Genomic DNA, 17,658 nt, shown 5'->3' with positions numbered 1-17,658 from the left:
CACAGATAAAGGGTTGATCAAGGTTACACCAGCAAGATGAATGTGGCGATGCCTGTTCCCGGCTTGTGAGGAATAAATCAACTGTGATTCCCGCACAATACATGGTGGTTACGGTTCTGTTGGACTTGCACCTGACTTGCTGTGGTGTCACATGGGAAACAAGGATCAAGGTGGCTGCACTTTTTAGAGCGAGGAGCTGCAATTGCGGTCCGCCGAGACACACAGTTGGATGTTTTTTTGGACTCATTAGAGGACCCGCAGAACCAGGCATTCATGTGGTGGCTTCACCTCTTAGCTGGCTGGTACTTAATATATGGATACATACAGATGTATAATACGCACAAAGCTGGATAAATGGAACAAAGTTCTCATGGCTCAGCTTTCTCAAGCCCTAAAAAATTACAGACTCCTCTCCTCCCAAAACAATGCTCTATTGTTAAGAGGGTCTACTCATTGGCCGCCGGGCCTACCTATTCAAATCTCCTTCTCAAACAAAAGAGAGTTTGTATGTGTGTGTGCAGGTGTGGGAACAAAGAGGAGGCAAGAGGTAGATGTAGAGTGGAGAGCTCACGGTTGGTGTAAAGGGTCAGTCCAATCCTCGGTCCCCATGTGACCGATCAGCTCTTTCCTTCTTGTGAGGATTCCTTTGTTCGCTTTTAGGTATTAGCTCAGATCATAAGCAGCGAGACAACAAAACAGCTGCTGTCCACAAAAGGCGAGGCTATCCGTAGTCCTTCACCAGAGCATTTTGTACCTCCCTTCTCTCCCACTCTCACATGATCTTTAGTTGTGGTTGAAAGCATTTTTGAAAAAGGATGAATGTCCACAACTAAATAAACTGACCCAGGTGTATCTTAGGTGGCAGTCACGGGAGAAAGCTGGTTAAATTATCCTTAAAAAAAAACGTGTTTCAGTGCTTCCTTGCCTTTCTCCTGTAGCCTTGGAAACACAGTTCCCATCTTTGTGCCTCACAATTTGCTGCAACAACAATAGATGACTCATGGTGCCGGTGTCCCCAGGTGACTTTCTATCAGTCCGGTGATTTTTAATATTAATATTTAGCATTGATATGTGCAAGTGTTTTATAATAAATATAAAGAAACACTACAAGCAGTTGCTCCACTCTTTTTCTCATCCTTTGTGTAATCATCCTCTACATTGTGTTATCAAACTTTGATCAATTCAGATTTCATTCAGTGTTTTCTTTTTTTCTTCTTCCTCCTGCCTTTTCTACAGCACAATAACTGTTGCCAAGCCCTTTATTTTAATTTTAACTGTTGCCAAGCATCCATCTAGCTAGCACTCAGAAACAGCATCGTATTTTCAATATAATCAGAGGCTGATGACAAGGCCCGGACTGATGTATCATTTCTACATTATTAGTGATCCAAAAACAGAAGAGGTTGAGCGAAATAATAGCAGTGTTAACGAGCATGACAGTAACAATAGGGGAAGAAAATGTCCCTTATTTATAACATGTCCAGACAGCATCCTGACGCTTAGACTACCCATTCATTGCAGGCAATAAAAATAATCCTTGTGCACTCAAAACGACACGCAACAAAAAAGACGTATGAAAAGGTAACAAAATGGACATACTAATACAAATGTGACTTTTCACAGCATTGCGGTACTTTTCAATGTTTGCTTTTTATAAAAAAACAAAAAACTGTACTCACTGTAGAGGATGGTGCCCTGTGTAGATCTTGCTTTCACTGTCAAATAGAGAGTAACAGTGGTGTCCTTGACAGTAGCAGGGAGATTATCACTGGTGCCAGAAAGCTGGAGAATGGATGAAAAGGGCAGCAGCTCCAAATAAGATGTGCCATCGAATGAGGGTATATATACTGTAGTATCTGCAAAGAAAGAAAAATACAAATTGATGAAATGCATTTAAATAGAGCGAGAAAATCTTAATATCCCTTAAAAAATAGATAATTAGGCTTGGAATGACATATCGAGCAATGCCCTACAGTGCTTTTGTTAGTCAACAAACCAGCAAGAATTGGCTGGCGTGTGCCTTTGCTGCACTGATAGCGTGACTGTGAGCAGAGTCAGCAGGGCCCTGTCAGTTATTTCCCACTGGATGAAAACGGGGTATGACTTTAAGGAGAGGTGGTGGAGGTACCCGCTCAGGTCATCAACTCCACAAGCCAATGATGATCTGCTGGCTTTTACCAAAAGGACACTGTACACCTCATGGCAGTCGATTCAAAATAGGCCACCCCGGCTTCAGCTCAGGGGATTCTGCTTTCAGAGTCCAGCTCTCAAAGAAAACTGCAGTTGATCCTCAGCTGAGAACTCATAACATATGCTATGTATATGGTTACAAAAACATGTTTTTTTTTATTGTAACAGAAGTATCAATATCCTTTCATAACTCATGTGTTCATTTTTCTTGGTGCTTTGATGTTGGATCAAATGGATTTTTTTAAGCAGACCTGTGAATGACTGACAGCTTTAAGAACAGAAAGTAAAAGAAAAGCAATTTAAAGAACACAGAGACATTTGATTAAGATGAATCGTTCAGTAAGCAATGGTCTTAAAGTTCAAGGTTTCCTTGATTGGCTTAGAAGTGGCAATGGTAGAGGAAAATACAGGTTCAATCAGTTTTAAAGATTATTCAAGTGGTTTTGGATGTTAACACATGTAAATGTCACAACTCAGTGAATAGGTTCTCTGATTATGAGAAATCAGGTCGATTTAAATATGGGCTGGTGACACCTGTTTTTTGGCAGTTGTACAAACTCAAATTTGGAAACTGTCACACTGTGTTGATCAAGATTACAAAATTGAATGCACACTTTAGTGAACATTTCATGTTATAAGCTACTATTGGATAGTCTGGATAGATACTGTTGGACTGCTTGAGTTAGACAGGTCAGTAAGACGCAGACTTGGTCCAGTTTATTGATCAGTCATCAGACCAACACCTGAGAAGAGTTTTTAGTCATACCAATTCTCAAATGGTCATAATCCTGAAATGTTCGCCCGTGTGTGCTCTGACACTTTCCGACCCTTGCTCCTTTCGCAGCAAATTAGAATGGATGACTCTTCACAGCGCAAAGAGTTGAGTGGAGCAGACATGAAAGCCAATACTTCAAATTACAAAGAGAAAATAATAAACTGCCGTTTCTTTTGTTGTAGGAGAAGCTTTTTTTCTTGGGCTGATAATAATTAATCAATCCTGTAATGCTTGTTGGCAATTTCTGAGGAAGGCAGATTGAGCTGGCTCATTTTTAAAGGCATCAGCAATTACAGCGAAAAGAGCTGGCAGTGTGTTGGCAAAGCAGTAAGCCGACAACCCCTCATCGGGTCCCATTAATGTCAAACAGAAAAGCAGCAAATACTCACAACCCTAAAAAAAAAAAGTATTCTCTGATCGCTTTTAAGAAATGATGTGTTATATCTCCTCACTAAATGTACATGATTCTTTCTGGTCCTGCTATATGAAAGCGTTACCTGCACCAAGGACTAATACAATGTTGTTATTAGTTAATCTTCATAAAAAAAGGGCACACATCAAATTTAATCACAGTCAATTAAATACCTCCTGTTCTCATTTAGCTGCTGATGTAAATACACAAATAAAAGTGTTGTTTTATAAGAGAATTTGGGTTAATGCTGGCTTTAGATTAGATTGAAGAGGGTCATGGTAAAAATGTCAAAAAGATCATTTAGAAGCACCTTATTTGACAAAGCCAGATTTTTAAATAACTTAGACCAAAAAAAGAATGGCACTTTAAATGAGAAAAAAAGAGTGCACTTTCTTATTGGGATTGATGTCGTGGTTCGGTAAAAGTTGCTGAAAAGATATAAATGGGACAAAACTGTGCTCTCAACTTTGAAATATACGAGAAGTAAGGACATAAGGTAATGAGCCGTAAAAGGAGGTCATGATCAATGCAGACCAAGTCTGAATAATTTCCTGCCTCACTGGTTTCCTCTTTTTTGTCTACTGGCATACCTCGCAGCCATTTACTCCGTAACTAATTTTTGTGATCACTTAGCTTTCAATTGAATGCTTACATACTTGACAGAATGTCTTTGGCAAGGTCTACGACCCACTGTGTCTTCTTCGGAGGGACAATTTATCATAGCTTAAAACTCTGTCACGCCCAGATGAACTAGCTTTATCTTGACAAAACCTGTCTTATGGTTGGCTACTTGATATCAAATACTCACTCAACCACCTGGCACTGGCCTGGATTACGGCACACCCCACCAGAGGTGCAGCCCCAGGGTGCAAACATAAGGGAGCAAGACTCACAGCTCACACACGTCAAGCTTCCTATTTTACAGGCCGCACATAAGATACCAAATACATGACTGAGAAGTAAGTCTGAAAGCTGCTTTGGATTGACAGTCTTCATGTGCTAAAAAAAAAGAAAGAACTACAGTATACAATTGTAGTGATTTAACCGATGTGGTGCTATGGTAGAAGTGTACAGGCATTCTGTGTGCAGTACTGTCTGAGAAAGGCTTGTAAATCCATCTTACAGTAATACATTTTACAGTATGATCCCGTACATTTTAGCAGGGAGTTAAACGCTTTGCTGCACATTAAAATGTTAATATTACCAATCCTTGTTATAGTTTTAATCCTAAACTGAGTAGTGAATATAGAATCTACTTATCACATACACAAAGTAAGTGGTGGAGGAAGTACTCAGATCCTATAGGCATGAAGTAGAAATGCCACAATGTAGGGTCGTACTGTAAGAGTACTGCATTTCACGTTACTTAAAGTGGCTATAATTTACATTTTACAATCGATCAAATGACAATGTGAAAGGGGTCACCTTTCATAGTAATGGACCTACAGGGAATTATCCCCTGAATCTGCAGCTCCCCTCACCTTTAATGAGCTTCATAGTGAGTTTCATTTAACTTTTTAGCTGTCCGGCTTTCACCATCTCAAAGAATCCTGTTTGTCAACAGCAGGCAGCTATTTTCTACAAAAAGCTCTAATAACCCACTTTATGCCACCTGCTCAGCACCGCACTGCAGACAGACACGCTTAGAGACTATAGCAAGTCAACAAAGTCGAGCATTTAGCAGGTAAAGAGACAGATTGTTCCCTCAGGAGTTGGTAGACACCAAAACCAGAAGTAAGAGAGAGCGAAGATTGGACTTACATTTGCCAAATCAATGTTAATGTTGCTTCTTCACTGCTATATGTGTAAATAAGAAGCTGCTTGCTAACAAGTTCGCTATATTACCTTAAAAGGTGACGATGTGTTGTGTACACTGGGTGCTGCTGCCCCCAAGTGGCCAACAAAACCCATAATAAAAACTTAACTATCAAAATTAAACATACTCATAATGTAAAATGGCCTCAACAATGATTATATACCGGTAGTATAAATTATAGCAGTATATTATATTTTTGAATAAAACATTGTATGTTTTGTAGATGAAAAACTTTAATCTGCAGCAGACATATCTATAGTCTTTATGTCAAGACAAATGCTCAATTATTAGGCTACATTTTAGAACATGTAGTACTAACATTAATAACATTAGTAGCAGATTAGATCTTCTTGAACAATAATATAAGAGGCTGCAGGGACTCATGTGCATTGTGATATTTCTCTTAGATACATACTGTATGACACGTCAGCATTTCATCTAGGACACAAACAAGACCACATCATTAGTCACCGGGTAAGTTGACACATCTATAATTAACTCGGAGCGGGGGCTTTATTCTTCTCTTACGTCTATTCTTAATTCAATAAGATGTGAGGACAAGGTTGTCACCCGGCAAAGTTGACACATTCACAGACTTTGTCGGCATGTAAACAGCCTCTGGACTCCGTCTGCCTTGCTATTAGAACCAGTGTTGCAAAGCACATCGCTGGATGAGTGCTCATATGAGATTGCACTCTGTTAACCTGAGAGACTGAAATGCTTTTGAAGAGGAGGAATTCCTCAAACTCAGCAGAAATTACTCTAAAATGCCACTGCTGGTATTTAAAAGGAAAAGTTTTACGAGTGCGACAAGCTAAAGGATAAGCAGGAACTCACTTTATGGTCGTGGAAGGAAAAGGTTGGGGGTTTTATGATTTATTAGAAAAAAGTAAAAATGTAATTACAAAAATGTAGAACATCAGATTCATTTCATAGGTGTGGTGGTTGGAGTTTACTGTATGTATTGTGTTAGTATGCATTATAACCTCACATAGTCAGGTTATAATGCATTTCTGGCTTATCGGGGTTCATTTCCAATTAGAAAGCTTGTACGCTGTCACGCAGATGTCCCCGCAAATGTGCTGCAGTCACATGTGATGATACTTTGAGGCACACTTGTAATTACCCTTGTGAACCCAAGAGGTATACAATGTTGAGAAATAAATGAATGAATAAATTAGTGAATGAATCAACGAATGATGCACACTCCTTAAGTTGGCCAAAGCATCTTTAATAACTGTCTTAGCAAAGCAGCATCTCTGTCACGTAAGCAGCACATAGCTGTCTCCGATGGGAAAAACAAATGAGATTAAAGTCTTTAAAATAGCATAATTTTATGTTACAGTGCCCGAAGAGACAAGTCACATTTCGGTAGATCACTTAAACACCTGTAAATTGGCATTTTTAGAACACATGGCAGAGGTGTCAAATAAGGGTGTCAGATGCACACAGGCTGCTCAAGCCATGTTCATGACTGTCAGCGTTAGCTTCAAGCGCCATTCTGTCAGATTTCTATGTATTCTGTAAACACAACATTATGCTATCAGCATCAATCCCGTTGAGGGGTTGTCAAGGTGAAGATTAATCCAGTTTTCATTGTTAAAACTCTCTGAAATGCTAATAAGAAGTTCCATCGCTTACCATATTCCCCAGGCTTAAAATGTACAATACATAACGGCATTTTGTGGCTACTGAGAATCTCCTTATTGAAACCCCACGATGGAAAGCATTGCTAGTGCGATGCTCTATGAGTCGCAGAGACGGAGAAAAGCTTTCTGTTATTGCACGTGGGGCAGTTTACAAAGATAACAGTGGCAGAAAATCACTCAAAATTCAACGTTTTTGAAACACTTCATTTCATAGCTGCTAGCATTAAATACTATACAATGGATGTGCTTGTCTTTTTTTTTTTTCAGCGTCACCTGTACACCTACAAACTAGATTCATATAGACTATTTAGGATTCATATGCTCCTTAGCCTGGTCGTGTGTAGATTGTTACCCACAAAGTGTGGAAACTTGCTAGACGTACTGCCCAACGACCTATGCTAACCTCAACCATTCCAGATCAATACATAACCATTTCATAAAGCGCTTCGCAAATGGTGGGGTATCCTTGAGACATGCCTGCTTAGCCTTGAAAATACATTTATTTTACTATTGTCGGTAGAAGTTGGCCGGATATGCTGATGATTGCAGATTAGATCTGAGCAGATAAACACAGCTTAATCTATTCATTACACGTTTGCTTGTGTGTTTTTGGATTAGTTACTGTAGCTAGACTAACACAACACAACATCTGAAATGTCAATCAGTTGTGAGCAGCTTGGCTTATCAAGCTCACAAACAATTCATTTACACCTCCAGTGTTACTAATGTTGTCACTGACGGAGAATGACTACACCAGCAAAATACAGCATGCTGTTTTCTACACCGTCAGAGCGAATCATGGATGGCAAGAGAGGTAGAAAGGGGCGCCAGTAGCCACTTTGTAAGTGCACTGAGAAGAAATCTGCAAAGACAAAACACCGTAGTATGTGTGTCTAGTACGGCTGTCTCCTTGGTATAAATGTCGGAGATGTTGGTACAAAATCATTTTTGGTGGGGACAGGGGCGAGGACTGGGGGGGGTGGTGTTCATTCTACAGGGATATTTAGGGCTTACCAACATCACGTAGCTGAGTGTTGAGCGGGTGCTTGCAAGGTCGTGTTCTCGTTCTCAATGAGTGCCGGAGGTGAACATGGACACACGGCGATGGTTCAAGCTGCTTTTATGGATCTTTTATTTCATTAATCATATCCTGAATAATTCACATCGCTCAAAATTCCTAATGCAGCTCACTCTATTTTCCTCTCATAGTGAAACCTATTAGCCAAAGAGGCTCAGCATATATTAAACAATATAATTTGTTGGCTGGCTCTTCATGATGCAACTATGGAGGTCACAGTAGAGTCGGGTTTTAAGCTTTTTACTGCTTGCGTGTGTCTATATATATTTTATATGTGTATTTAATGGATTAATGTATGACTACGTAATTATCTTATGCATATTCATTTCATGTTCTCTGTAATATTGTGAAATTTTAATATTATATAGGTGGAGGCTTCAAATAAGCCCAGTTGGCTTTTTGCCTCTTTCTGCACTGTGATATTATTTATCTCTTTATTTTTTAAATTGTGCAAAATAAATAAACTAAGTCAACTAAATGTTACCTTGATCATTAAGGCTCTGTACAGACTGCGGCAACACATTTCCGTATAAGAACTGTAAAAATCTGTCATTAAACGTCCAAGCCTACCTTTCTCACAAAAAGTGCCGGTGAAATGAAGCGGGCAGTGACAGGAAGGCAGAGCTCCCCCAGGCAGCTGCAGCTGATGACAAGTTCCTCCATTGCGGCAAAGACCGTCCTGGCAAACTGGATGTTTTGTTGTTTGTGTGGAAGCTGCCATTGTTGTTGTCGTGTTCACTGTGTCAGAGGTGGTTGATTGAGTTGTCCAATTTGAAGAACTTGTTGTGGAGGCTTCAATCGCATGCAGAGTATATCTGTCAAAATTGTGCAAAAGGTGTCGACGTTTCAGTGAGCAAAAATCCAATTTAGCACTAGAATTATTGGCTTTTAAGCCTAAAGATATGAAAAGGAAAACTCAAGTATTATTTATAACAATGCGGTCGGATTTCACTGCATCAGATAAAACAAAATGTGTCTTCTGGTACTTGTTCTTAATTATCTATGTAACAAAATATGAACAAACAAGTGTGTTAATGTGGTGGGGTGATTTTTCATGTATGAGCCCAGGAAACGAAACAACAACAAACGTGAAAATCAAGTCAAAAGAAGAGATCATGATGAAGACATTTACTTTACCTGCATCGGTCTATGTTGCTGCTGGCGATGGCATCAGACGTATAAAAGCTCCTCATTTTATTAATTTCAATTATTTCAATGCAGCCAGTATAGTTGTGGAAAGGTTTCGCTCTCTAAGTGAAAAAAAAAATAGAAATTTAGACAATTGAGTGGTTTCTCCCAGTTCTTTCCAAGATTTTACATTTTTTTTAATGATGTATCATTTATGTAACCTTGAAGCACATATGTGTTTAAGAACCTTATGATTTGTGTAGATAGTTGAGGAACCACATGTAGGAGCTGTAAATCTTACCTGATTGGGTAGATATTGTTGTGGCAGACCACCTGTGAAGACGTGGTTTGTTCGTATTATGATGTTTCCCAACCAGTAATTACTTGCTGCACTTTTGATTTTCTCATGACCAGAAAGAGTTATCTCTGCCTCACAAGGGGTCAGGTGTTGTCTATAAAAGAGCAGGAGCATTTCATGTCAAGAGAAGAGGTGGATTGTAAATGGGATCTTTCAGTTATCATTCTGCATAATCTCAAAAATGTCTATGTGCTGTATTGTAACAATTCAAAAAGAAAGACAGCCTTGACAGCCTTGATAAAACATGAATAACTGGCCTTTCAAGAAATCAAGTTTAATCAACATTGAGACTTTAGAAAAAAGCATTTTCAAACTCTAAGATCAGGACAAAGGCTTCTGAGATGAACTTCTGCTACAGAGAAAAACAACTTCCAGTTGCACAAAAAGTGGAATTTAAAAACGCTATTTCATAACAGTGGTTTGAGAAGTCGAGATAAATACTGAATGCTGAGATTAAAATGGTAAATGCGTGTAATTGTTTTGTCAAATTAATAAATTATTCACAATTCTGAGGTGCGACTCCTGTCCTCCATTTTGTTTTCTCCAGGCATCTTATACGCCTTCACACAACTAATTTGCACCCACCCCGAAGCCATTCATAGATTTCAAAAACCAATTCTCCACTTTGAAACAACGGGAGAGAGCCGATAATTACCTAAGTGCAGATTCTGGACTAACCATCTGCAGCTTGAGGGTACTCGGGCCATGGATGCTCAGCCTCCTCTCCAGCGTCTCCTGATACCCCTTGTTCCCTGAGTGGAAGTTAGGAGGTCCACGAAGCAATCTCGTCTGATTTGTTAAGCCTGTGCTTTGCACGCTGTTGCATATGCCGGCTAAACACTCGGAGCTGCATAAGTCCTTCCTCTAGAGCCAGCATGGAGAAGCGGTTAATTTAGAAGCAGTCTGCCAGAGCGGCCTGGCCAGCAGCCAGAGGGCACTGTGCTCACTGTCCTTGAGAAGTCTGCCCCACTGGGTTTCTATTTAACATATTGAAAAGCGTCTTTGACGGGAAGATATATTAAAAGTCTATAATGAGTTAGGTGGTGACGTTGAGGATGGCCATGGTGTTGTAGCTCTGGGTCAAATCAGACAAAGATGGACGAACTCGGCCGTCAGACAATTACAAAGAATTTGCTTTGTGACACTCGGAACCATTTTTCCATACTCCCAACCCTCTAGTTATGACAGCTCTCTTTCTTGCAATGTCTCCAAGGGGTTGGTACAGAACATTATGATTGATTCATACTGCTGTTGTATTTTCACCGCAGAAAAAAAAACAGGGGTGGAGCCTTGCAGCCCTTTAAACTTGGTAGGCCTCTGTAGCTGCACTTGCATATTTAGGGCAGTGCAGCTTTCTGACAAGAAACATGAGGCAACCTTCCCACTCAGCTTTGTTTCCACAGGAGATCACTTGCTCACCTTTGCCACAGTATGTTCATAATCACCTTCAGTACCTGTTTGTTCTTCTCTTTTAAAAACTTAATTTTCAGAAAACCCTAATACATTTCTTTCTCTCTCTATTAATCACAATCTTTTAGTTTAGTCTAACAAAACAGAATGTTGTTTTACAAATGATTATCTTTGCTCCAACAGAAATGATACAATGGCCTCTTTGAAACAATGACTAGAGTCTCCATACGCTCTCCTAAAATGCAAAGTAAACTGATTTGATATGAGTTGAATATAAGCCACTTTGTTTCAGCTTCCAGCTCATACATAATAAACTTTGTGACTTGAAACTGAACCACATCTTTCTTATGTCAGAAAATAATGGAGAGGGCTGGCAGCAAGATTGCACATGGGTTTAGGAACAATATAACTAAAGGGGCCATGCAGCCTCACTTTAAATCATTTAAACATTGATTTTGTGCTTGGCTCTCGCTTGTTAATCTTTTCGTAATGAAAAACTGCAAATGAAGACTTTAGAACAGCCAATAAAACATGGTCAGTGATCACTAATGCATTTTAATAGGCACATTCTGACGTTTGCTTTAGTTCTTTCATATGTAAGCCCATTTGCTCATTCATAATACCATCTACATTCTCAGTCTGGTGATTCCTGCCAATTATATATCTTCGCCCGGTATGAGATAAAGCCCTTTTCTACAAAAAGGCCTGCCACACTTGAAATGAGTGGACAACTAAGGATCAAATTAGTTGAAGCAGATACATAAAACACTGCATCTGGGTTGATGTCTTTGTTAATACAACCTGTAAATTAATTAAAAGCTGTAACATGACATTCTAACTTATCTATTCTGATGCAACATGTTTTTTTCCTCTCACATTGCAGCAGCAGAGCTTAACCACAACACAGATGTGAACATTCACACTCAGATTAATTAAATATAGAACATACCTGATATTAACAAGGTGAACCTTGCCATCACTAACATGAATTAACGTACTGATCCCAGAAACCTCTTCCTCTTCGTTACAGCAAAAGGCATACTGAAACAGAGAGTGTAAAGACGTGTTGTTTTTGCTCCATGAACTGTATAAATTGGCCGTGAGATAGCTGTCTTTCATGGGCAAACGTGACAAATATTGATGCAGTGACTACAAAATTAGCATATAATCCTGCATAATAACTATATAACCTGAGTTGTTACCTGCAAGATTCCATCCAGGATGAAGAGTTTAATGAAAAAGAGATCACCGTAAGCGGGTCCTTGGTCCACATAAAGTATAGTTCCGTGGGTCACTTGAGTCTGAAATCTCACAGTAATGTTGTTGAGTGAGCTGAGGTCAATACCCTTAAACTCCATGTATGAATTCCCAAAGAACTGATTGTAGCTTGAATCTGGGAAATACAAGAATATAGAAAGCAGAAATGGGGTAAAAGGTGTAATAAAAAAATCAAGACACAGTACAGTTAATGCATCTTTATTGTCAATTCTGCTGAGATTGATCTCTGAAAGAAGAACTCAACTTTTCACTCGCTTCCTCCACAGGGAGGTCAGTGCACAGCGTGACATACACAACAGCAACCTCAGAATTATTAAAAATTCAGAGTCTGGCTAAGAACACCTCAGCAGGGCATATGCTTGTTGCCACTGAGGCTTTAACATGGACTTTTGTGGTTTTGTTACTATGCGGTTGATCCTTTTTCTAAGTCTGATCTAAAAAGTTTCCTCTACTGTGTTTATGACTCACGGATACATGAAAAAAGGATTTGCATCCTTACATTTTTTTCCATCTGTAAAAATGGGTGTGGGAAAAATGTTTTTTGACAGGTGAAAAAAAAAGTTTGTTAAGCGTTATTTTCCTAAGTTTTCTTTTCATCTGTCTGTGAAAACGGGTGAAAAATAGTTTCAGCAGGTATAAACATTTTTTGTAAGGCTCTTTTTTTGTTCCAAGTATTTGTTGTTGTAATACTAATTACTTAGACTTAGACCAATCTGTTTATTTATTGTTTAATCAATTAAATACTTAAGTAACAGCAACTATGAATCTGAATGGAGCTGTGTTGTTTCACAGAGGGCGGAGTGAGCCCTACACACTGTTGGGGAGAAATTAAAACCTGATCATCTGTGCGTAGGTAAGGTGTTATAAAGTAAGACCCAAGCTATCCAAGTATATTGGAGCAGTGGGCTTGATTTTGTTGGCAGATGAAAGTGCTTAGAGAGAAAAAATAGATTGTTGTTGTTAGTCTTACTTCATGAACTTTTAAGAAAAACACAGTTATACAACGTGCAGTGCGTTAAGAAGACACCATTTTATCTAAATCTTTCAACACATTATGTTTTCTCAATTTTATTTCATTAATCTTTATTTTTTACAGGATATTCCCTTTCATATTTAACATCATTTTTTCTAGGGAATCCTAGCCAAGACAGCAGCATAAAAGTTTCACATAAAAGCACAAACAACACTAACATTACGCAATGAAGTCATGTATACCGAAGACAACCCTGTATTAAATCATATTGTGAAGCATCAACCACCCACAGTGATTTCAAAATCGAAGGCACTCTCGCTTCAGATGAAGTGCAAAGGCCTGAAAGATGGATAAAGTAATAGACAATGGTTTATGTCCAAATGACTCTTAAGTGGTGCAATAAAGCATACTTGCTTAATAATTTACTTGCCATAGGTGCCATTAGTTCCGACGCAGTAAATAGATAATGTATTTGAGATTTCAAAAAGACAATACATTATTGGCGAAAAAATACCATAACCCAGCATATTGGAATTGAAATGGTCCGAGAGAAAACTAGTTTGTCTAAAGCCCGTTTTCAGGTGTTCCTATTGGCTGTTATACAAATGCTAAACAAGAAAGCATCACTCAGAGTCATTGTCTCTGATACTTAAATATTTAATTCATTAAATAAATAAAACAAATCTTATTAACCTTACATGGCCTCTTCTGACTTTCACCGACGTAGCGTACACCTCTAGAATAAAATTGTTCAAGCCGCAAGTCAAATGTTGGACTTCCCTCTAAAATATCAAACAAACAAAAATACCTGACTGGCCTCACGAGTGATTTAGATTGGTCTGAGTACCAATGGCTAAACCAGGGGTGAAAGCAGGACAGCAGCTGCCTGTCAAACCCATTCAACAACCCGTTACGATCACATGTCCAACAAGAAAACACATCTGCTAATGTAGGTCAACATACACAACAGTTAGTTATCACCGCCAGAGAGGTTTTGTTTTCGGCTCGGTTTGTCCCTTAGTCCGTTACATGTACATGTTTGAATTTAATTATCACTGCGAAATAGGGCATTTGTGCTGCATTCATGTGGTTTCTTATTCATTTCTTATTGAAGATTTCTTGACTGGTAAAAATTCACATGAATCTGTTAATATGTTGCTTAAGCAAAGAAAGACAACACATCTACATTGTAGACTCCATGTTTTTTCCATATTATGACTTAAAGCTCATGAACAAGAACGACTTCCAAACTCGGGAGATGGGATCATCCGAGGAGCACACGAACGCACCATTGTCTGCGCTCTCCGAGTGTTATTCTAGTTTTCTTATGAATTGCTTATAAATTGTTCCAGTGTCAGTGTGTTTGTGCCCAGCATAGACCTGTGGGTTTTTAATCCGCGCTTGCCGCCTCTCCAAAACTGTTTCGTTAGCCTACTGCTGGCAAACTCAACTTCTGCTGCCGCTGACTGTCTGATATCGAGTGCTGTGGGTTTTTGGCAGTTGTTTCTTGCTAAACTCTCCTAAGTAAAATATAAGTCGTGATGTTTCATGTGGTTCAGTTTTATTACAACACTATTTCCAGTGGGACTAGAATCTAGAAGTACTCTTACTTTCACCCCTGGGTTTAACTGTCAACCAAAGGAAGCATCGCAACATAATTTAAATATTCAATAAACAGCATCCAATTCTATATAATATATATATGGATTTCCTTAGTGTCCAAATGTCCCACTCTTATGCTGTTGTTTTTTTCTTCATCTTAATTGGTAAAAATTGTTTAGTTTATTAGGACTTCACATATTGACAATGCAGCCATTACAACTTACATAGAACATAATAGAATACTCATCTTTGTCATCTGTGTGTGCTCCGGTTGCCACAGTTTGGTCACACAAGATCAGTGATGACAGTGAGTCTGCTTGATTTACGTGTAGAATGAGTTCCTTTTCTTTTCCCAGCATTAACTTTGAGCTGGATTTACACAATTTTCTGTGGAAACGACCCAAGCCATGTCATCAGCACACTTAAATAGCTTGAAATTGCTGTTGTGCAGAGTCATTTTATTGGTGTACCCAGAGAATATTACTGCAGATAAAACGCAGCCATTATAACCAGAACGTTACAGAATAAACAGGACAAGACTTAAACACACACAGAGACAAAACAAGCTCCCGACAATTCAATAATCAGAAAATTGAAGACAGTCCGTTACACTCCAGTGTTCCCAAGACACTGTGAATCATAATACGGCCTGCAGCACTCCATTATCCAATACAATAATCTGAATATATGAAATAGTCAGTTTCACTCAAGTGTCCCCAACTTATTGCAAATCACATTTCACTCCAGAATCCCAAAAAATCAACATCCCACCAATAAGGGGTCCCGGCTACCATACCTAACGTTACAATACACTAACGTTAGCTATACGGTCGACTTAACTTAGGTTGTAGCTGTTAGTTGTAACTCGTTAGCTAGCGGGCAAAGGGTTTACGTCAGTATAGCTAACGGCAGATTAAAATACATTTCTAGCCAAACCAACAACTTGACTCTGATGTTACAGAACTTGCTAACACACTTGTGTTTTGTGTGGAGTGTGTGGAGGAGTTCAAACCTGCCTAGAAAAATCATTAACAAACAATTTAGAAAAGACTCACCAAAAGTTTTCTTTTTCTCAGGGCTTCCATACATCCATGCTGTATAAAATGTAAATGTGATGTGTACCCATCAATAACCTCAGCAGCATTATTAATGGCATACAGCTGAAAGAGACTAATGCGCAGTGCAGGCCATTTAGTGTGGGAAGCCAGAAAGTAGATAATTATTATTATTTTGAATACAGAAAAAAAGGCTTTAAAGGCTCTTGGTAGCACCACAGTTTTTTTTCATTTTGCTCACTTTACAGGCATACTGTAAATAGTCTTATTTGCCAAAAAGCTGTGAAGCATGCAAATGGCACTATATTAGGCGGGAGAGGAATCTTGGCTGAAATGAAGGTATTCATACAAGTTTATTATGTGCCTCATTTTATAGAGGAATAACATGGCTTATATTATCCATGAGAATGGGCAATTATGGGATATTTCAGTAAAATGTCCACTGCCCGCAAGCTTATTGGGGGTAGTGACGCAGACAAACTTAAAAGACTGGCACAGCCTGCAATTGGAGGCAAGCATTAGGGGCACTCATGCTCAATATATTTCTCATTTGAAGGAAGTAGTGCAATTTGTTGCAGAAAAGTCGAACCGGAGAGCCTGTTACAATGAAAAGCATTCCTGGATGCACCTGTCTCATGCTCTGTGTGTTCTTATCTGAAAAACGAAAAAGGAAAATCATTACACTAGAGAAATCAGCAAAGCTTCTTTTAAGTTGTTGCCGTGATTAATCGGGGGCTGCAAGTGAGACCTTTATCAATATTTGTTACGTGTCAAGCCCCAATGGGTTAGACCCTCTTTGATCTGACAGTGGGCCCCGCAGGGCATTTGGCAAGCAAGCTAACCTAAATACCCCCAATTTCTCTGGAGAGCAACATGACCAATACCCTGAAGAAAATCCCCTAACAAAAAAAAGTGAGAATTGTTATGAGCAGACCTACTGTGATCTATGAATTAATGAAGATAAATGCACTCAGCAACAATGCTGCGCTGTCTTCTGCTTGACTCCTGACAATGGGGTTTACCAATGCTGATGATGGAAAATTACCCCTCAGAGACAAAGCTATTCATTCATTTTAAAGCCTGGTTTAGTCTGATGTAGTCTTTGATGCAGTCTGAGGCTGCTGCCAGGAGGCAGCATCATACCTCATTAGCAGTTAGCTTCAGTCTCTCCTTCAAAGGTCTCCTGTTTTTACCGCTACCGTACATTCTCACAGCAGATTTTTCATCCGCGTCTCAAATAACTAGTTCGGCTGAATCTAAATTGTAAATGTCTACAACTTAAACTGTCTCCTATCTTGTTTTGAGCAGTATCAGTATTTTCTTTACTGTTATTAGAACAGGACGGGCTAACATAGTGCTGACTGAGGAGTTTGTCACTGCTGGACTCAGCTCAAAAGCTTTTCTAGTTTCAATAGGGGAACAAAGTTGTCTCAGTGGAAATATTCCTTGATATAAATCTTTCATTTCAGATTTAATTAGGGTCCTAATACATGTCCATAAAAGATGTGAGAACATTGATACGAGTCATATTTAATGTTACTTGTAAAGGTGGAGCACAATGTTGCAGCACAGACTGTATGCGAATGTCAGACAGGTTAAAGCACAAGATGTTCCTCTAGGAACATATAACTGGAGAAATACGAGCTTAAGATCAATTAATAAGAGGATAGACTTTGGGCGGCGAGATTTAATTGATACAGACTTAATGTCCCATTTATTAAAAAAAAAGGCAGGACGTCCGTCCTGTTTCATCCCTGATTTACTTCGTGAGGTAATAGACTGACTGATTGAACTTGTCACAGGACAGAGATAAAATACCAGTGAGGACCATTCTTGGACCCCTTTGCAATGTCAGAGCCCCGAGGGAAGGCAAAAGGTCATTCTATACTGTTTGAAAACCAGCAGAAAAGGTCTTATATTCAATACATGTGATG

At 39.1% G+C, this 17,658-nt stretch overlaps 1 protein-coding gene across 1 annotated transcript in view; it reads right to left on the bottom strand.

Annotated features, from left to right (window-relative positions):
• Positions 1-17,658, bottom strand: part of eys (eyes shut homolog) — a 136,655-nt gene that overhangs the window by 42,475 nt on the left and 76,522 nt on the right. The window contains exons 34-39 of the mRNA XM_076076668.1: positions 12,019-12,209; positions 11,766-11,857; positions 9,350-9,500; positions 9,058-9,170; positions 8,491-8,735; positions 1,680-1,856 (exon numbers count right to left, since the gene is read on the bottom strand). Coding sequence (XP_075932783.1) covers positions 1,680-1,856; positions 8,491-8,735; positions 9,058-9,170; positions 9,350-9,500; positions 11,766-11,857; positions 12,019-12,209 — 969 coding nt within the window. The remainder of the gene's footprint in view (positions 1-1,679; positions 1,857-8,490; positions 8,736-9,057; positions 9,171-9,349; positions 9,501-11,765; positions 11,858-12,018; positions 12,210-17,658) is intronic.

This window comes from Anarhichas minor, unplaced genomic scaffold (assembly GCF_050575085.1).
Source record: "Anarhichas minor isolate MPS153535 unplaced genomic scaffold, ASM5057508v1 ptg000058l, whole genome shotgun sequence".
Classification (NCBI taxonomy): domain Eukaryota; kingdom Metazoa; phylum Chordata; class Actinopteri; order Perciformes; family Anarhichadidae; genus Anarhichas; species Anarhichas minor.
The sequence above is the reverse complement of the archived record's forward strand: the minus strand, read 5'-3'. Positions and strand labels throughout refer to the sequence as shown.